Source organism: Salvelinus namaycush, chromosome 32, assembly GCF_016432855.1.
Source record: "Salvelinus namaycush isolate Seneca chromosome 32, SaNama_1.0, whole genome shotgun sequence".
Taxonomy (NCBI): Eukaryota; Metazoa; Chordata; class Actinopteri; order Salmoniformes; family Salmonidae; genus Salvelinus; species Salvelinus namaycush.
In genome coordinates this window covers 24,615,931-24,637,663 of record NC_052338.1, presented here as the reverse complement: position 1 = coordinate 24,637,663, position 21,733 = coordinate 24,615,931, and the positions used below count along the sequence as shown (strand labels likewise).

The following is a 21,733-nucleotide window of genomic DNA, read 5'->3' as shown; positions in this document are numbered from 1 at the left end:
GGTGAAGAGAGAATACATTTACCTGTTGTGCTACAACGAGTGTTGACTATGTCTTGTATGAAAATGTCCTCTTGCATAAAATGTGGCCTAATATATGTTTTCTCCCAGTGATAGTAGAAAGACAGGTCAGTGTACCGTGGTATATTACAACACTCCAGTTGCCTTGTTGTTTTCACAATAACAGTATTCAATCAAACAGTATGGCACTCAAATTACCTTCTCACTCTGAACAGTTAACTCAATTATTAATCATTTTCATTTGCTTAAAGATGTTTGCTTCAAACTTGAAATGTTTTACATATGACAGTGCTAAGAGAAATAATGTAAGAATATTTGTCAATAATGAAGATAACTTTGTTGCACCCGTAAATGTTGAACGACAACAAGTAAATGTTAAGTTACTATTTTTAATAACACAAGCCCTACTCATGCAAGAACACAGAACAGCAATAGTCTCTTTGACATCAGTGCATGAAAACTACAGGAAACTCTTTAGACACCATCTTGACACGGAAGTAAATTTTTTCGTAGCAGGTTAGGATACTGAGGTTAATGATAGGAAAAGGATTAGAGTTAGGGTTAGTGAAAATGCTCTCCTAACCTGCTACAAAAATACTTTGTATGAAAGTGGTGTGAAAAGAGTGTCCCTGAAAACTACAGTTTTTTATTTAACCAGGCAAGTCAGTTAAGAACAAATTATTATTTACAATGACGGTCTCGGAACAGTGGGTTATCTGCCTTGTTCAGGGGCAGAAAGACAGATTTTTACCTTGTCAGCTCGGGGATTCGATCTAGCAACATTTTGGTTACTGGCCCAACGCTCTAACCACTAGACTACGTGCCATGGTATAAACTACAGGCACGTGATATTGTACAGTTTTAGTGGAGCGGGTCAAGAGCTTCAAGTTCCTTGGGGTCCAAATCACTAAAGACTTAAAATGGTTCACACTCACAGTTGTGCCTCTTCCCCCTCACAAGGTTGAAAAAGTTTGGCATGGGACCTCAAATACTCAAAAAGTTATACAGCTGCACCACTGAGAGCATCTTGACTGGCTGCATCATTGCTTGGTATGGCAACAGCACTGCCCTCAATCGCATACATCACTGGGGCCAAGCACCCTGCCATCCAGGACCTCTATATCAGGCGGTGTGAAAGGAAGGCCCAAGCCATAAACTGTTCTCTCTGCTTCTGCATGGCAAGCAGTACCGGTGTATCAAGTCTGACACCAACAGGCCCCTGAACAGCTTCTATCCCCAAGCCATAAGACTGCTAAATAGCTAACAAAATCTGAGTTGACCCTTGTATTTTTTTGTTGCACTTTCTATGCACACTCACAGGACTCTACACACTGACACTCCAACACAAAAATAACACGCACACACATTTATACTGACTCTACACACACAAACATAAAATCTTAATTTATGCTGCTGCTACTCTGTTCATCATATATCCTGATGCCTAGTCACTTTACAACTAAACATATCTACCTCTATCAGTCTAGTATCCGCACATTGTAGATATCTTATTGGAACTGACCCTGTATATAGCTTCTTTCTCATGATTTTGTTCTAGCTGATGTTGTTTTTCGTACTACATATTGATGACCTCATTGTTGGGTTTACTGTACTTGTGCACATAACATTACAACTTCAAACAGATTTTTCTTTCATTTGTATAATTATGTAAGGGGAAACGAAACTGTTGTAAGATTGTTACACTGAAAAAAAAGTTTATTTTGCAGTTCTGTACAACTCATGACACTTGAGAAAGATTACAGTGACTATATCGACTTGAATAATTGTGTGCAGCTTGATCGGAATCTCAGTTGTCAGTGGAGGCTGGTGGGATGAGCTATAGGAGGACGGGCTCATTGTAATGGTTGGAATGGAATAAATGTAACAGTATCAAACCCATCAAACATATGGAAACCACATGTTTGACTCTGTAATGGCTGGAATGGAATTAAAAGGAACAATGAGCCCACCCTCCTATAGCCACCAGCCTCCACTGATGTGTGTGGATGTTGCAGGTAAAGCTATAACAATGTGATAACAGTGTGTCTAATGCGACTGGTGTGAATAGAGGAGGGAGCGCAAAGTGGATTTGGAATAGTAGGCTGCTGGCGCTGGATAAGGCTCTTTGATTTGACCTGGATTTTTTTCTCTAGGTGCTACTGCTGATCCATCAAGATAGCTAATCTAATCGGGCAAATCCTTCTTTAACATCACGTAGGTTAATGGATAAGAGTTGTTTCAACTAACCTTGACCAAGGAAGCCAAGTGCTGGATCCCTGGATAACGGAAAAGAGCGTTGGGAAATTTGACACTTGTTTGATTATTCAAATTCGGTCAACACAGTTGATCAACTTTAAGTAGCCTAGCGTGTTTGATACAAACAGTTGATTCAATCAAAATATTAGGAGGACTCTTACAATGAGCAAAGTTATCAGCACCACATTTTGTGTGGTTTTATTATTTTTTGTTTCGTTGATCTGTGGCATATTCATTACGACGATTGTGTTGCAAAACGTTTCACAAACGGAAGCAAAAGGAACATAAAGGGGCGGGACAAACATTAATTTGTCCAATAGAAACTATCGTTTTTGTTGCAAAACGCATTTTTGTGGACTAATATTTACACCCCTGGTTTGGTCATGCACTTGCATTGTGCTGTTGTAGCCCACGGGGCATGAAAACATCCCGTGAGGAAGGGAGACACGATGGCACTTTGCAGGGGAAGGAATCGGTCAGAGTTGATAGTTTGCCTGTTCGGGGCTTCTATAGTGGGATATTATATTTTTATCAGGCATAATAATCCAGGTGACATAGGTGGAACAAGCATAAAAGAAGTTCCCACTGAGCAAGATATTGGAAATGAATTGCTTAAAAAGCCTGTTTATGACAAACCGCCGTTGGATTTAAATGCCTTAGGAGAACTGGGCAGAGCTGTCAAATTGAACCTCGTCGGAGAGGAGAAGAAAAACGAAGAGGAAAGTATTAAGAAGCACCAGATTAATACCTATGTGAGTGATCTGATATCTCTCCACCGCAGCCTACCTGAAAGATGGAATCCTCTGTAAATTGACAGTGAGTTTCAGTGTGTTGTTTATGATAATTTTCCTGCATTCGTCTTGTGATGTAAGAGTGTTCTAAAGCTTTTCAAAAAATATGACTGACTAAATAAGTGTTGTACAGGCCTACACTCAGGGGCAACATGCATCCCAAAAATCTGAGGGGAAAAATCTGAGGGGGGCGGTCTGGAGGGAAGCTAGAATTTTCATTTATCAAACACCTGAAACAGATTTTTTCAGCAATCTAGAGACATAATCATTGTCGTTAAATCTATGTGAAACATATCTAAGCATACCTTTTGAGCTGTCAGTGGCGTGCATTCATGGATGCCAAGGGAAGCTAGGCCCCCCCCACCAAAAAAACATATACAATTATTTATCTTTCGTCTTTTCATAATTTTCCTTCAATTCATAGCATTGAATGCAAGGGAAGCCAGCAAACATTTGGCCTCCCATGTAAAAAAATATAATTTAATAATAGCTAATCAGCGTTGAGCTAAACTGAGTGAGCTCATCTGTGAATGGTCTTGGCGCACCAAAAAAAAGTGTAAAGGGAAGCCAGTTTGGATTTGGCTTCACTCCTATCACATCGCATCAAGATAAATACATAATTGACAGAAACAACTTGAATTGTTGCATTTCGTTGTGTTGATGTCCTCCGTTGGCTAGCTAGTTAGCTAAAATCGTCCTTTTCCTAAATTAGCCATGGATGGAGATAGGGATTTGGACTTGTAGTTTTACTTAGTTCTCCGTACTGGCCAATGATAATAACAGCGATTCTGATCCAAACATAAATTCATACATTGTGCCCCTGGACTGAGAGGATGGAAGTTCAATATCTAGCTAGATGTAGAAGGCTAATGTTAACTAACTAAAGTTGTCCATGAAAGGAAGTTATTCTAGCAAGCAAGCATTTTAGCCAGATAGCCTAGGACAAATTTTTTTTAAGCGCGTACTGTATGACAAGAGTCATAGACTGTTTCGTCAACATGAAAGAGGAGGATGTCATTGTCGTTTCTCTACTAGTAGTGTGAGTCAACATGTTTTTTCTTCCTGTTGTACGCATGCGCACACACAGAAATTAGAACCATGGACAGCCACATCATATTTAGTTTACATTGATTGGACTAAATTGTTTTTTTAATACCTTTTAGTTGTCATTGTATTAGACTAAGCATAGGTGATTAGATGTTGAAATGGTGCTGGAAGAGTGGAGGCAGCTTCTGTTTTCTTTGTGACTTGCGGTAACTCTCCGTGGTTCTAAATCAATAGTTGTTTAGTAGTCCAAAAATGTTGGAAACATTAACTTGCTTGACCATGCTGTAGGTAATGTAACGTTCCGGTGCTCAACGTCGCCGGTCTACTAATCACCGCCCCCCCGACAATCATCATTACGCACACCTGCTCCCCATCGTTACGCACAACTGGACCTCATCATAGAATAGAATAAAATACAATAGAATACAACTTTATTGTCCATCCAGGGTGGAAATGTTTCTTTGGCATCACATTCCATTAAAAGGATCACAAACACATACATTCTCACATCAGACACATTTAAACCAGTCAGTCCATCATGTTGCATCCACTAACAGAGGACATTAATACATTCACTCACAACTGTCCCAACTGCACTGGATAGATAAGTACATATACCGATACAATTTACTTTGCATTTAGTAGTCCACCAGCACAAGGAACGAATGAACGTTTGAACGCGTTCTGCTTGACCATGGACATTCTGAAGCGCCGGCCAGAGGGAAGCCTCGAACTGAGGGTGGGAGGGGTCGCCAACGACAGCCAGTGCCTTCTTTTTGGTTGCCTTGTGGAATAGAATGCTCAAATGTGCCTATGGTCGAACAATTACTTTGCTGGCTGTGTTTACTATTCTGGTCAGTTTGCTTTTGCTCCTCACACTCAGATTACCATACCAGACTGTCATATTGAACGTGAGGATGCTCTCTACCAGCTCAGATTACCATACCAGACTGTCACATTGAAAGTGAGGATGCTCTCTACCAGCTCAGATTACCATACCAGACTGTCATATTGAACGTGAGGATGCTCTCCACCAAGCTGCTGTACACCCTCTCCAGAACATCCTGGCTGACCCCAAACCCCTTCTATTTCCTGATTAAAAAATAGGCGCTGGCTTGCTTTTAAAAAATACAGTCTGTAAACTCAGCTTGTTATCAATTTGTGTCCCTATGTATTTTAAACAGTCAACCACCTCCTCTGGTTGGTCGTTCAGAGAGAGTGGTTGGGATATTGATAAGTTCTTGCTATTGATGATCAGCTCCTTTGTCTTTTTCACATTGATGTGGAGGGCACTTGACCGGCACCATTCTTGAAGGTTGTTGGTCTGTTTAAAATAGCTGTCCCCATCTGACGTAGCATCTTAAAAAAATAGTCCTACCAGAGCAATGTCATCCGCGTACTTGAAAAGGCTCACATTGTTTCCTTGGAACTTCATTTCATTAGTGTAGATAGCGAACAACAACGGTGAAAGGACACACCCCTGGGGCGCCCCTGTGTTCAGGGTCAGTTCATCAGAGAGGGCCCCATTCATGAAGTCCTTGATCCAACCTGCAAGGCCTCCGTTGACATTCAGGTCCAGTAGTCGTTTCAGCAGTGTGTGTATTTGCATTGTCTTTAAAGCTGAACTAAAATAAATAAATAAAATGTGTGCATATGATTTTGCATGTTGAAGGTGACTTGCCACCATGTTCACCAAGGTCAGTGTAGCGTCCTCAGTCCCCCTCTGTGCCTTAGAGGCAAACTGTAATGGGACCAGTTGATCTGCTATGGACAGGGTAAGGTGCTTACTAACAACCCTTTCCATGCATTTGGTCAAAAGGGGCGTGAGGGCCACAGGTCAAAAGTAATTTGGTGATTTGGCCCCTGACTTCTTAGGCACTGGTACAATGGTCGACACCTTCCAGGAGTTTGACACTGTCCAGGTGCTCAGCAGGAGTTGAAACAGTCGTGTGAAAACTCCCTTGAGTTGGTCGGCGCAGACCTTCAGTACTTTGCCCCGTAGTCCTCTTGGGCCCGGTGTTTGTGTGGCTTAATATTTGACAAGCAATAGGCCCCCTCGTTCTTTGTTATCTGGACAGGAGAGGATTTGGGGATGCTCTCACATATTTGTTTACATTTGTCTTTAATACTTGTCTTGGATTGCCTGTACAGAACCTCTGCTCCACTTTATCCTTGAAGTCCTTTTTGGTTTCCATATTTTTGACCTGAATCCATTTTCTTTCTCCTTTACAGCATCAGTATCCCCTTTCAGGAATGCAAACTTCCTTTCATTGAGGCACATTTTCAAGTCCTTAGAACCCAGTGCTTGTTGTTGGAAAATACTCTGACAGTTTTTGTGTTAATGACAGTATCCTCACAGAACTGGATGCATGATGTAATACTGTATGTCAACTCAAGGGGATCCCTGCACGAGTCAAAGAACACAATCCTTGATCTCCTCCCTACTCTCCTCTGTCCATACCTGAATGGATTTCTTATCAGGTTTTTTGCATTTCACCTGCTGCCTGTATCTCGGTAGGAGATGGATAACGTTATGGTCTGATTTCCCGATGGGTACTGTGCACACTGCCTTGTATGCGTCCTCTACGTTGCCATAACACTGGTCCAGGATGAGAGTTGAGCGAGTTGGTCAGGTGACATACTGTTGCAGAGTGGGGAGATGTGCGAAAGGGAGAGTGTATTAAAATCCCCAAGCACAAATACTGGCTGGTCAGTTGATCGTGAAAGCACAGCATTGAAACAGTGTGTAATCCTGTCAGCAGCTTCCTTATTGTTAGGTCCAGGCACATAGACCAGAATAATGGTAATTTGTCCAAACTCGTGTGGTAGATAGAATGGCCTGAATGATACAACGAGAATCTCATAGTCTCTTGTAAACACTTGTTCAATCACATTACACTGCGTGGCCCAAGTATTATCTACAAAGATACATAGCCCCCCGCCTATTGATTTATGTGACGTTGTTTTGTTTCCATCTGCTCTAATGACAGTGTATCCATCAATGTTCACATCAACATTGTCCTGCTTGAGCCACATTTCTGTAAAGCAGATTCAATTACTTTTCCTATAAAGTCCTCTTCAAATGTAGCCCTTGCCATTAACTCTCCCAGTTTGTTATTTAATGACCGCACATTTGCGGGTGACGGCTTCCGTAGTCTGTTCCTGACACCACCTCTTGAGCCTCGCTTCTTCTTAGTTTCCCTTTTTGACTTTGTAGAACAACCATCAGGCAAGGCAATGTTGTTTTGGATAGTGTGAGCTTTATCTCAGAAAGAGAGCAGAAACTCACGGGAGTAGGTGATGGTGGTTGATTTACTCACTAAATCCATACAACCTCCGGTAGTGATTGTACAGTTTTCTGCATATTACAGCGATTAGGATTAAGGTCGTTACACATGGTACATACAATCCACTTTCAAACTTGCGACGTACTTGGATTTAGACAAAACAAAACAAAATTGAACGATATAACTAGAAACAAACAATTAATTCAGGTGAGCTCAGGGTCTGGCAGCAGTACCGCACCCCCCAGCCCTTTCATCACCTTGATTGCTCTCCCTTTATTTAGCCCTCTGTCATCAGGCAGTGATGGTTTGTGTCCATGTGCAGTACGCTTCTCCTGTTTTGTTTATCTGCCTTGTTTTATTATAAAACTCACCTTCTGCACCTGCTTCCCGATTCCCAGTGTATCCATTACAGATGTATAGCCTGAAATGGCTTCCTGGTAGCTAGTTAGGAGGTTGGGAGATTGGGAAAATATCTTGGCAAGCTAAAGCCAACTCCCCCCCCCAACATTTTTTTTTAACTGGACAAATCTGAGGGGGCATGTGACTCCTATGGGCATGACGCCTCTGCCTACACTCCATTAACCCATAGTGGCTAACGCTTCACTCCTCAGCTCAAGATGATTTGTTGATTTTATGCCACATTGAAACAGCTCAAGATGATTTTATGCCCCTTTGCCTAGTTCTAAATGCCAAAATCAGACAAGATAAAGCTTTATTTTGTCATGTTGGATAAAGTCACTAACAAAGCTTGTAAAGCTGTTCCTTTTGAGTATCCTATAGGGCAGGAAATTAAGTCTCAAATGACTTAGTGCCATTTTAGCCATGCACAAACAATAAAGTTCTGCCGCCATATCTGAGACATCCAAGCACAATGGTAACCAACAACAGTAACCAACAACAGTAACCAACAACAAATAACTGATTTTCTTTCTTCTTCTCCAGTTGTAAGGACCTGGGCCTACAGTGCATTCGGAAAGTATTCAGACCCCTTGACTTGTTCCACATTTTGTTATGTTACGGCCTTATTCTAAAATGGATTTAAAAAAATGTCCCCTCGTCAATTTACACACAATACCCCATAATGACAAAGCGGAAACAGGTCTAGAGCTGGTCGCCCGGCCAAACTCAGCAATCGGGGGAGAAGGGACTTAGTCAGGGAGGTGACCAAGAACCCGATGGTCACTGACAGAGATCCAGAGTTCTTCTGTGGAGATGGGAGAACCTTCCAGAAGGACAACGACCTCTGAAGCACTCCACCAATCAGGCCTTTATGGTAGAGTGGCCAGACTGAAGCCACTCCTCAGTAAAAGGCATATGACAGCCCTCATGGAGTTGCCAAAAGGCACCTAAAGACTCTCAGACCATGAGAAACAAGATTCTCTCGTCTGATGAGTCCAAGATTAAACTCTTTGGCCTGAATGCCAAGCGTCACGTCTGGAGGAAACCTGGCACCATCCCTACGGTGAAGCATGGTGGTGGCAGCATCATGAAGTGGGGATATTTATCAGTGGCAGACTGGGAGATTAGTCAGGATCGAGGGAGAGATGAACGGAGCAAAGTACAGAGAGAGCCTTGATGAAAGCCTGCTCCAGAGCACTCAGAACCTCAGACTGGAGCGAAGGTTCACCTTCCAATAGGACAACGACCCTAAGCACACCGCCAAGACAATGCAGGAGTGGCTTCGGGACAAGTCTGAATGTCCTTGAGTGGCCCAGCCAGAGCCCGAACTTGAACCCAATCAAACATCTCTGCAGAGACCCGGAAATAGCTGTGCAGCGACGCTCCCCATCCAACCTGACTGAGCTTGAGAGTATTTGCAGAGAAGAATGGGAGAAACTCCCCAAATACAGGTGTGCCAAGCTTGTAGCGTCATACCCAAGAAGACTCGAAGCTGTAATCGCTGCCTAAGGTGCTTTAACAAAGTACTGAGTAAATGGTCTGAATAATTATGTAAATGTGATATTTCAGTTTAAAGAAATTTTTAAATTGTCAGGATTTGGCCAGGATTGTTCAGATTTTGGTCACTAGATGCCCCCATTATGCTTTTTTGACCCTTTTGTTTTTCCCTTGTTCTAGTTATTATTTGCACCTGTGCCTCATTTCCCTTGAATGTATTTAAACCCTTAGTGTTCCTCAGTTCTTTGCTCTGTGTTTGTATGTTAGCACCCTGCCCCAGCCATGCTGTGAACATTTGTTTCTCCAGTTGGATTTTCTTGAGGTACTCTGGTTTTGTTCTTGTTTATTTTTTGTTTATTCTTTTGAGGTTTGTTTTTTCCCTGCTGCTCTTACCACTTTTTGGATTTTCCTTGTGTCTTGGAGGATATACATTTTTTCTCTTGGATTTACTTTTGACGTTGTGGATTTATATTTTTGCCTGAAGTTCTTTTCCTTTTTTCTTTATTAAATCACCGTCTCAAGTACTGCTGTGTCTGCCTCATCTTCTGGGTTCTGCCGACTATTAGTGACTCAGTTTACTAAGTGACTGTTTCTCACACTGGGTCCTGACAGAAATCTGCAACAATTTGTTAAAACCTGTTTTGGCTTTGTCATTATCGGGTATTGTGTGTAGGTTGTTGAGGAAAAAAATCTATTTAATACATTTTAGAATATGGCTGTAAAGTAACAAAATGTGTGAAAAGATCAGAATTGAGTTGCCTGTCTAAATGCAGCCTTAAACACGTTGAATACTGGCCCAGATCTATTAACTTTGGTACCAGCCCTGTTTGTGCTCTAATTCCACTCCTTGTCATGCCAATGACAATCAAATCAAATTGTATTTGTCACATGCGCCGAATACAACAGGTGTAGACCTTACTGTGAAATGCTTACTTACGAGCCCTTAACCAACAATGCAGTTCAAGAAATAGAGTTAAGAGAATGTTTACTAAATAAATTAAAGTAAATAATTTAATAAAAAGTAACACAATAAAATAACAATAACGAGGCTGAATACAAGGAGTACCGGTACAGAGTCAATGTGCGGGGGTACAGGTTAGTCTAGGTAATTTGTACATGTAGGTAGGGCTAAAGTGACTATGCATAGATAATAAACAGCGACCTAGACTTGGCGCTCCAGTACCGCTTGCCGTGCGGTAGCAGAGAGAACAGTCTATGACTTGGGTGACTGGTGTCTTTGACAATTCTTTGGGCCTTCCTCTGACACTGCCTAGTATATAGGTCCTGCATGGCAGGAAGCTTGGGCCCAGTGTTGTACTGAGCCGTACACACTAACCTCTATAGCACCTTACGGTCGGATGCCTAGCAGTTGCCGCAGTTGCCATACCAGGCGGTGATGCAACCGGTCAGTATGCCCTCAATGGTTAGGCTGTATAACTTTTTGAGGATCTGGGGACCCATGCTAAATCTTTTCAGTCTCCTGAGGGGGAAAAGATGTTGTCGTGACCTCTTCACGACTGTCTTGGAGTGTTTGGACCATGATAGTTTGTTAGTTATGTGGATACCAAGGAACTTGAAACTTTCGACCCACTCCACTACAGCCTCGTCGATGTGAATGGGGGCTGTTCGGCCCTCCTTTTCTTGTAGTCCACGATCAGCTCCTTTGTCTTGCTCACGTTGAGGGAAAGGTTGTTGTCCTGGCACCACACTGCCAGGTCTCTGACGTTTTCCCTATAGGCTGTCTCATCGTTGTCGGTGATCAAGCCTACCACTTTTGTGTCATCAGCAAACTTAATAATGGTGTTGGAGTCGTGCTTGGCCACGCAGTCGTGGGTGAACAGGGAAAACTGGAAGGGACTAAGCACGCACCCCCGAGGGGCCCCCGTGTTGAGGATCAGCGTTGCAGATGTGTTGTTGCCTACCCTTAGTGCCTGGGGTGGCCCGTCAGGAAGTCTAGGATCCAGTTGCAGGGGGAGGTGTTTAGTCCCAGGGTCCTTAACGTAGTGATGAGCTTTGTGGGCACTATGGTGTTGAACACTGAGCTGTAGTCAATGAACAGCATTCTCACATAGGTGTTCCTTTTGTCCAGGTGGGAAAGGGCAGTGTGGAGTGCGATTGAGATTGCGTCATCTGTGGATCTGTTGGGGCGGTATGTGAATTGGAGTGGGTCTAGGGTTTCCAGCATGATGGTGTTGATGTGAGCCATGACCAGCCTTTCAAAGCACTTCATGGCAACCAATGTGAGGGCAACGGGGCGGTAGTCATTTAGGCAGGTTACTCGCTTTCTTGGGCACAGGGACTATGGTGGTCTGCTTGAAACATGTAGGTATTACAGACTTGGTCAGGGAGAGGTTGAAGACACTTCCCAGTTGGTCCGCGCATGCTCTGAGTACACGTCCTGGTAATCTGTAATCTGTAGGATTCAATCTTAGTCCTGTATTGAAGCTTTGCCTGTTTGATGGTTCGTCTGAGGGCATAGCGGGATTTCTTGTAAGCGTCCGGATTAGTGTCCGACTCCTTGAAAGCGGCAGCTCTAGCCTTTAGCTTGGTGCGGATGTTGCATGTAATCCATGGCTTCTGGTTGAGATATGTACGTACGGTCACTGTGGGACGACGTCATCGATGCTCTTATTGATAAAGCCAGTGACTGATGTGGTATACTCCTCAATGCCATTGGATGAATCCTGGAACATATTCCAGTCTGTGCTAGCAAAACAGTCCTGTAGCGTAGCATCTCCGTCATCTGACCACTTCCGTATTGAGCGAGTCACTGGTACTTCCTGCTTTAGTAGTTTTTTTCCACTTGTAAGCAGGAATCAGGAGGATAGAATTATGGTCAGATTTGCTAAATGGAGGGCGAGCTTTGTATGTGTCTCTGTGTGTGGAGTAAAGGTGGTCTAGAGTTTTTCCCTTTTGGTTGCGCACGTGGCATGCTGGTAGAAATTAGGTAAAACGGATTTAAGTTTGCCTGTATTAAAGTCCCCGGCCACTAGAAGCGCCACTTCTGGATGAGCATTTTCTTGTTTGCTTATGGCCTTATACAACTTGTTGAGTGCGGTCTTAGTGCCAGCATTGGTTTGTGATGGTAAATAGACGGCTACGAAAAATATAAATGAACACCCTCTTTGTAGATAGTGTGGTCTACAGCTTATCATGAGGTACTCTACCTTAGGCGAGCAATACCTCGAGACTTCCTTACTATTAGACTTCGTGCACCAGCTGTTATTGACAAAGAAACATATCCCATGCCTCGTCTTACCAGACGTAGCTGTTCTGTCCTGCTGATTAACGAAAACCCAGCCAACTGTATATTATCCATGTCGTTGTTCAGCCGCAATTCGGTGAAACATAAGATATAACAGTTTTTAATGCCCCGTTGGTAGGATATTCTCGAACGGAGATAATCCAGTTTATTTTCCAGTGATTACAAGTTGGCCAGTAGAACGGATGGTAGAGGTGGGTTACTACCATAGCACAGTTGGTTGGGAGCCCGTAAAACGGCAGCCATCCCCTCCAGCGCCATTCTCAACCATTAAGTGCCAATGAGTGGCATGATGGCACAAACGGGTCTGGGATCAGGCTACAGATCTATAACAAGTGATATGTTTCTCTCTTCTCCAGTTGTAAGGACCTGAAGTATGACTACAGGTCATTGCCATCTACCTCAGTGGTGATCGCCTTCTACAACGAGGCGTGGTCCACGCTGCTACGCACTGTTCACAGTGTCCTGGAGACATCACCTAACTTACTTCTACGAGAGGTGGTGCTGGTGGACGACTATAGTGACAGAGGTACAATCATAGACATACATGGCCTGCATGTGCTGATCTAGGATCAGGTCCCCCCTGTCCATGCAATTTGTGTTAATTGTGATTTAAAAGCCAACATCCTAGATCAGCACTCCTACTCTGAGACCCTGATGGACAGACAGGCTTGGCTAGAGTAGACATGATATGCCATTCTGCCTGCCAAAGCAAATGAGAGACAATATCTGATGAATATGACATTCAATATGTTAAATTAAGGTCACAGGTGTAGTGCACAGTTTTTGCTCTGTACAGAAAGTGCTCTTTCTTGAAAACTTGACTTCTGACATGCAACGTTTTCTGTAGACTAATAAACAAAATACAAAATTAAGTTTTTGAGTGAACTATCCCATTGAATACATTTCAATAATTTTGAATGCCAGTTGGTTAACATGCAGCCTTGCTCATCGGTCACTATTTAACCCTCTCATGACGTAGTATTGGCCATAATACCGATGTATTTCACTGGAAATATTTTATAAGATTTCTGTCAAGCAGTTGGTTGTATTATTTCATTAATTACCAATTAACCACAAAGTTCAGGCACACCTATTAGCTGAACCACTCTGTGGTAACATAACACATACCTACATTTCTTTGTCAGTTGAGGAAATGTACAATCTTGCTTTCCATCAATCATGAAATGTAAACAACAGCCCTTTTTGTTCCACCGCAGCTCATTTGAAGGAGCCGTTGGAAAACTACATCTCCAGCTTGAAGAAGGTGCGTCTGACCCGGGCCAGGAAGAGGGAGGGCCTGGTGCGGGCCAGGCTCCTGGGGGCCTCCATTGCCACGGGTGACGTGCTGACCTTCCTGGACTGCCACTGTGAATGTCACGAGGGCTGGCTGGAGCCGCTGCTCCACAGGTGAGAAACCCCATAGCAGGCCAGGTGAAGACTGCTCTTCTTCAGTCTAATTGTGGGACTGTAGTACAGTAGTGCCTCCCTCCATTCATTCTACCTTGCAGTTGTATGTATCATGCTCCTGTGGATATGTATAGCTACATGAACTATATGGTGCCTGTTTACATTTTCATTGTACATTAGTCATTTAGTACACAAAATGTAAACCCTGTTATACTGCAACCCTTTGCTACCTGTTGCCCATTCCTGTTATAATCCTGTTATAACCCTTTTATAACCCTGTTATAGTTTGACCCCCTGCTGCCTGCCGCCAACCCTGTTATAACCGTGTTATAACCGTGTTATAACCGTTATACTGCAACCCTCTGCTACCTGCCGCCCAACACTGTTATCAACCTGTTATACTGCATCCCCTTACTACCGGCAGACAACCCTGTTATAACCCTGTTATAATCCTGTTATACTGCAACTCCCTGCTATCTGCCGCCCAACACGGTTATAACCCTGTTATAACCCTGTTACACTGCAACCCCCTTTTACCTGCCGCCAACCCTGTTATAACCCTGTTATAACCCTGTTATAGTGCAACCCCCTGCTACCTGCCACCCAACCCTGTTATAACCCTGTTATAGTGCAACCCCCTGCTACCTGCCACCCAACCCTGTTATAACCCTGTTATAGTGCAACCCCCTGCTACCTGCCAAAAAACCCTGTTATAACCCTGTTATAACCCTGTTATAACCCTGTTATAAGGCTGTTATACTGCAACCCCCTGCTACCTGCCACCCAACCCTGTTATAACCCTGTTATAACCCTGTTATAGTGCAACCCCCTGCTACCTGCCGCCAACCCTGTTATAACCCTGTTATAACCCTGTTATAGTGCAACCCCCTGCTACCTGCCGCCAACCCTGTTATAACCCTGTTATAACCCTGTTATAGTGCAACCCCCTGCTACCTGCCTCCAACCATGTTATAACCCTGTTATACTGTAACCCCCTGCTACCTGCCTCCAACCATGTTATAACCCTGTTATACTGCAACCCCCTGCTACCTGCCGCCAACCATGTTATAACCCTGTTATAGTGCAACCCCCTGCTACCTGCCACCCAACCCTGTTATAACCCTGTTATACTGCAACCCCCTGCTACCTGCCGCCAACCATGTTATAACCCTGTTATACTGCAACCCCCTGCTACCTGCCGCCAACCCTGTTATAACCCTGTTATAGTGCAACCCCCTGCTACCTGCCTCCAACCATGTTATAACCCTGTTATACTGCAACCCCCTGCTACCTGCCTCCAACCCTGTTATAACCCTGTTATAGTGCAACCCCCTGCTACCTGCCGCCAACCATGTTATAACCCTGTTATAACCCTGTTATAGTGCAACCCCCTGCTACCTGCCACCCAACCATGTTATAACCCTGTTATACTGTAACCCCCTGCTACCTGCCGCCAACCATGTTATAACCCTGTTATAACCCTGTTATAGTGCAACCCCCTGCTACCTGCCACCCAACCCTGTTATAACCCTGTTATACTGCAACCCCCTGCTACCTGCCACCCAACCCTGTTATAACCCTGTTATAACCCTGTTATAACCCTGTTATACTGCAACCCCCTGCTACCTGCCACCCAACCCTGTTATAACCCTGTTATAGTGCAACCCCCTGCTACCTGCCTCCAACCATGTTATAACCCTGTTATAACCCTGTTATAGTGCAACCCCCTGCTACCTGCCTCCAACCCTGTTATAACCCTGTTATAGTGCAACCCCCTGCTACCTGCCTCCAACCATGTTATAACCCTGTTATAGTGCAACCCCCTGCTACCTGCCTCCAACCATGTTATAACCCTGTTATAACCCTGTTATAGTGCAACCCCCTGCTACCTGCCACCCAACCCTGTTATAACCCTGTTATAGTGCAACCCCCTGCTACCTGCCTCCAACCATGTTATAACCCTGTTATAGTGCAACCCCCTGCTACCTGCCTCCAACCATGTTATAACCCTGTTATAACCCTGTTATACTGCAACCCCCTGCTACCTGCCTCCAACCATGTTATAACCCTGTTATAGTGCAACCCCCTGCTACCTGCCTCCAACCATGTTATAACCCTGTTATACTGCAACCCCCTGCTACCTGCCTCCAACCATGTTATTACCCTGTTATACTGCAACCTCCCGTGCTACCTGCCTCCAACCATGTTATAACCCTGTTATACTGCAACCCCCTGCTACCTGCCTCCAACCATGTTATTACCCTGTTATACTGCAACCCCCTGCTACCTGCCTCCAACCATGTTATAACCCTGTTATAGTGCAACCCCCTGCTACCTGCCTCCAACCCTGTTATAACCCTGTTATACTGCAACCCCCTGCTACCTGCCTCCAACCATGTTATAACCCTGTTATACTGCAACCCCCTGCTACCTGCCACCCAACCATGTTATAAGGCTGTTATACTGCAACCCCCTGCTACCTGCCTCCAACCATGTTATAACCCTGTTATAGTGCAACCCCCTGCTACCTGCCACCAACCATGTTATAACCCTGTTATACTGCAACCTCCCGTGCTACCTGCCTCCAACCATGTTATAACCCTGTTATAGTGCAACCCCCTTCTACCTGCCACCCAACCATGTTATAACCCTGTTATACTGCAACCCCCTGCTACCTGCCTCCAACCATGTTATAACCCTGTTATAGTGCAACCCCCTGCTACCTGCCTCCAACCCTGTTATAACCCTGTTATAGTGCAACCCCCTGCTACCTGCCACCCAACCCTGTTATAACCCTGTTATACTGCAACCCCCTGCTACCTGCCTCCAACCATGTTATAACCCTGTTATACTGCAACCTCCCGTGCTACCTGCCTCCAACCATGTTATAACCCTGTTATAGTGCAACCCCCTGCTACCTGCCACCCAACCCTGTTATAACCCTGTTATAGTGCAACCCCCTGCTACCTGCCTCCAACCATGTTATAACCCTGTTATACTGCAACCCCCTGCTACCTGCCACCCAACCATGTTATAACCCTGTTATACTGCAACCCCCTGCTACCTGCCTCCAACCATGTTATAACCCTGTTATACTGCAACCCCCTGCTACCTGCCTCCAACCCTGTTATAACCCTGTTATACTGCAACCCCCTGCTACCTGCCTCCAACCATGTTATAACCCTGTTATACTGCAACCCCCTGCTACCTGCCTCCAACCATGTTATAACCCTGTTATACTGCAACCCCCTGCTACCTGCCACCCAACCATGTTATAACCCTGTTATACTGCAACCCCCTGCTACCTGCCTCCAACCATGTTATAACCCTGTTATAGTGCAACCCCCTGCTACCTGCCTCCAACCCTGTTATAACCCTGTTATAACCCTGTTATAGTGCAACCCCCTGCTACCTGTCTCCAACCATGTTATAACCCTGTTATACTGCAACCCCCTGCTACCTGCCACCCAACCCTGTTATAACCCTGTTATAGTGCAACCCCCTGCTACCTGCCTCCAACCATGTTATAACCCTGTTATAGTGCAACCCCCTGCTACCTGCCTCCAACCATGTTATAACCCTGTTACACTGCAACCCCCTGCTACCTGCCGCCAACCATGTTATTACCCTGTTATACTGCAACCCCCTGCTACCTGCCTCCAACCATGTTATAACCCTGTTATACTGCAACCTCCCGTGCTACCTGCCTCCAACCATGTTATAACCCTGTTATACTGCAACCCCCTGCTACCTGCCTCCAACCATGTTATAACCCTGTTATAGTGCAACCCCCTGCTACCTGCCTCCAACCATGTTATAACCCTGTTATAGTGCAACCCCCTGCTACCTGCCTCCAACCATGTTATAACCCTGTTATACTGCAACAACCCTGCTACCTGCCTCCAACCATGTTATAACCCTGTTATACTGCAACCCCCTGCTACCTGCCTCCAACCCTGTTATAACCCTGTTATAGTGCAACCCCCTGCTACCTGCCTCCAACCATGTTATAACCCTGTTATACTGCAACCCCCTGCTACCTGCCTCCAACCATGTTATAACCCTGTTATACTGCAACCCCCTGCTACCTGCCTCCAACCCTGTTATAACCCTGTTATAGTGCAACCCCGTGCTACCTGCCTCCAACCCTGTTATAACCCTGTTATACTGCAACCCCCTGCTACCTGCCGCCAACCCTGTTATAACCCTGTTATACTGCAACCCCCTGCTACCTGCCTCCAACCATGTTATAACCCTGTTATAGTGCAACCCCCTGCTACCTGCCTCCAACCCTGTTATAACCCTGTTATAGTGCAACCCCCTGCTACCTGCCTCCAACCATGTTATTACCCTGTTATAGTGCAACCCCCTGCTACCTGCCTCCAACCCTGTTATTACCCTGTTATACTGCAACCCCCTGCTACCTGCCGCCAACCCTGTTATAACCCTGTTATAGTGCAACCCCCTGCTACCTGCCTCCAACCATGTTATAACCCTGTTATAGTGCAACCCCCTGCTACCTGCCTCCAACCCTGTTATTACCCTGTTATACTACAACCCCCTGCTACCTGCCGCCAACCCTGTTATAACCCTGTTATACTGCAACCCCCTGCTACCTGCCTCCAACCCTGTTATTACCCTGTTATACTGCAACCCCCTGCTACCTGCCTCCAACCATGTTATTACCCTGTTATACTGCAACCCCCTGCTACCTGCCTCCAACCATGTTATTACCCTGTTATACTGCAACCCCCTGCTACCTGCCTCCAACCCTGTTATAACCCTGTTATACTGCAACCCCCTGCTACCTGCCTCCAACCCTGTTATAACCCTGTTATACTGCAACCCCCTGCTACCTGCCTCCAACCATGTTATAACCCTGTTATACTGCAACCCCCTGCTACCTGCCTCCAACCCTGTTATAACCCTGTTATACTGCAACCCCCTGCTACCTGCCTCCAACCCTGTTATAACCCTGTTATACTGCAACCCCCTGCTACCTGCCTCCAACCCTGTTATAACCCTGTTATACTGCAACCCCCTGCTACCTGCCTCCAACCATGTTATAACCCTGTTATACTGCAACCCCCTGCTACCTGCCACCCAACCATGTTATAACCCTGTTATACTGCAACCCCCTGCTACCTGCCTCCAACCATGTTATAACCCTGTTATAGTGCAACCCCCTGCTACCTGCCTCCAACCATGTTATAACCCTGTTATAGTGCCACCCAACCCTGTTATAACCCTGTTATACTGCAACCCCCTGCTACCTGCCTCCAACCCTGTTATAACCCTGTTATACTGCAACCCCCTGCTACCTGCCTCCAACCATGTTATAACCCTGTTATACTGCAACCCCCTGCTACCTGCCACCCAACCATGTTATAACCCTGTTATACTGCAACCCCCTGCTACCTGCCTCCAACCATGTTATAACCCTGTTATAGTGCAACCCCCTGCTACCTGCCTCCAACCATGTTATAACCCTGTTATAGTGCAACCCCCTGCTACCTGCCTCCAACCCTGTTATAACCCTGTTATACTGCAACCCCCTGCTACCTGCCTCCAACCATGTTATAACCCTGTTATAGTGCAACCCCCTGCTACCTGCCTCCAACCATGTTATAACCCTGTTATAGTGCAACCCCCTGCTACCTGCCACCCAACCCTGTTATAACCCTGTTATAACCCTGTTATAGTGCAACCCCCTGCTACCTGCCACCCAACCCTGTTATAACCCTGTTATAGTGCAACCCCCTGCTACCTGCCTCCAACCATGTTATAACCCTGTTATAGTGCAACCCCCCTGCTACCTGCCTCCAACCATGTTATAACCCTGTTATAGTGCAACCCCCTGCTACCTGCCACCCAACCCTGTTATAACCCTGTTATAACCCTGTTATAGTGCAACCCCCTGCTACCTGCCACCCAACCCTGTTATAACCCTGTTATACTGCAACCCCCTGCTACCTGCCTCCAACCCTGTTATAACCCTGTTATAGTGCAACCCCCTGCTACCTGCCTCCAACCCTGTTATAACCCTGTTATAGTGCAACCCCCTGCTACCTGCCTCCAACCATGTTATAACCCTGTTATACTGCAACCCCCTGCTACCTGCCTCCAACCATGTTATAACCCTGTTATACTGCAACCCCCTGCTACCTGCCTCCAACCCTGTTATAACCCTGTTATACTGCAACCCCCTGCTACCTGCCTCCAACCCTGTTTATACCCTGTTATAGTGCAACCCCCTGCTACCTGCCTCCAACCCTGTTATAACCCTGTTATACTGCAACCCCCAGCAGGACAGCTCTAGAACAGGCATCGTCCCCTCCTCTCTTCCCTCTGACAAAAAATATCACCTCCCCCTCATCTACCCTCCCTCCTTCCCCTCCCACGCTGCCGTCTCCCTCCCCCCTGTTGAGAGAGATCCCACTCCTCTGTCTCTGCTGTGGTCCACTTCTCTTCTTCCTGTTTGATTCCCACTCCTCCTCTTCCTGTTGGTCCCATCCTCTTCTCTCCTGTTGATCCCCCTCCTCTCTCCTGTTGATCCCACTCCTCCTCTCTCCTGTTGGTCCCCCTCCTCCTATCACCTGTTGGTCCCACTCCTCCTCTCTCCTGTTGGTCCCCCTACTCTTCTCACCTGCTGGTCCCCCTTCTCCTCTCTCCTGTTTGTCCCACTCCTCCTCTCTCCTGTTGGTCCCACTCCTCTTCTCTCCTGTTGGTCCCACTCCTCTTCTCTCCTGTTGGTCCACTCCTCTTCCTTACCTGTTGGTCCCACTCCTCTTCTTGCCTGTTGGTCCCCCTCCTCTTCCTTACTCCTGCTTGCTGTGTCCCACTCCTCTTCTCTCCTGTTGGTCCCCCTCCTCTCTCCTGTTGGTCCCACTCCTCTTCTCTCCTGTTGGTCCCACTCCTTTTCTCTCCGTTGGGTACACTCCTCTTCTTTCCTGTTGGTCCCACTCCTCTTCTTTCCTGTTGGTCCCACTCCTCTTCTCTCCTGTTGTTCCCCCTCCTCTCTCCTGTTGGTCCCACTCATCTCCTGTTGGTCCCACTCCTCTTCTATCCTGTTGGTCCCACTCCTCTTCTCTCCTGTTGGTCCCCCTCCTCTTCTCTCCTGTTGGTCCCCCTCCTCTCTCCTGTTGGTCCCACTCCTCCTATCACCTTTTGATCCCACTCCTCTTCTCTCCTGTTGGTCCCCCTCCTCCTATCACCTGTTGGTCCCATTCCTCCTCTCTCCTGTTGGTCCCCCTCCTCCTATTAACCTGTTGGACCCACTCCTCTTCTCTCCTGTTGGTCCCACTCCTCCTCTCTCCTGTTGGTCCCCCTCCTCCTATCACCTGTTGATCCCACTCCTCTTCTCTCCTGTTGGTCCCCCTCCTCTCTCCTGTTGGTCCCCCTCCTCCTATCACCTGTTGGTCCCACTCCTCTTCTCTCCTGTTGATCCCACTCCTCTTCTCTCCTGTTGATCCCACTCCTCCTCTCTCCTGTTGGTCCCCCTCCTCCTATCACCTGTTGATCCCACTCCTCTTCTCTCCTGTTGATCCCCTCGCCCCTACCGCCCTCCTTCACCTTGGTCCCACTCCTCCTCTCTCCTGTTGGTCCCCCTACTCTTCTCACCTGCTGGTCCCCCTTCTCCTCTCTCCTGTTTCTCCCACTCTCCTCTCTCTGTTGGTCCACTCCTCTTCTCTCCTGTTGGTCCCACTCCTCTTCTCTCCTGTTGATCCCACTCCTCCTCTCTCCTGTTGGTCCCAATCCTCCTCTAC

At 46.0% G+C, this 21,733-nt stretch overlaps 1 protein-coding gene across 1 annotated transcript; it reads left to right on the top strand.

Annotated features, from left to right (window-relative positions):
* Positions 1-1,978: 1,978 nt before the first annotated feature.
* On the top strand, positions 1,979-13,971 carry LOC120027069 (polypeptide N-acetylgalactosaminyltransferase 12-like). Its single transcript, XM_038971913.1, has 4 exons — positions 1,979-2,033; positions 2,935-3,079; positions 12,917-13,086; positions 13,778-13,971. Exons 1-4 carry the CDS (start codon positions 1,979-1,981, stop codon positions 13,969-13,971), a joined length of 564 nt encoding a protein of 187 aa, XP_038827841.1.
* The last annotated feature ends 7,762 nt before the right edge of the window (positions 13,972-21,733 follow it).

Excerpts from the sequence above, each read along its gene's own strand:
- LOC120027069 (XM_038971913.1), top strand. The coding sequence starts at position 1,979 with ATGAGCCCACCCTCCTATAGCCACCAGCCTCCACTGATGTGTGTGGAT. Across the intron at positions 2,034-2,934 it reads GATGTGTGTGGATGTTGCAG|GAGAACTGGGCAGAGCTGTC; the intron begins GTAAAGCTATAA and ends TAAATGCCTTAG. Across the intron at positions 3,080-12,916 it reads CCTGAAAGATGGAATCCTCT|TTGTAAGGACCTGAAGTATG; the intron begins GTAAATTGACAG and ends TCTCTTCTCCAG.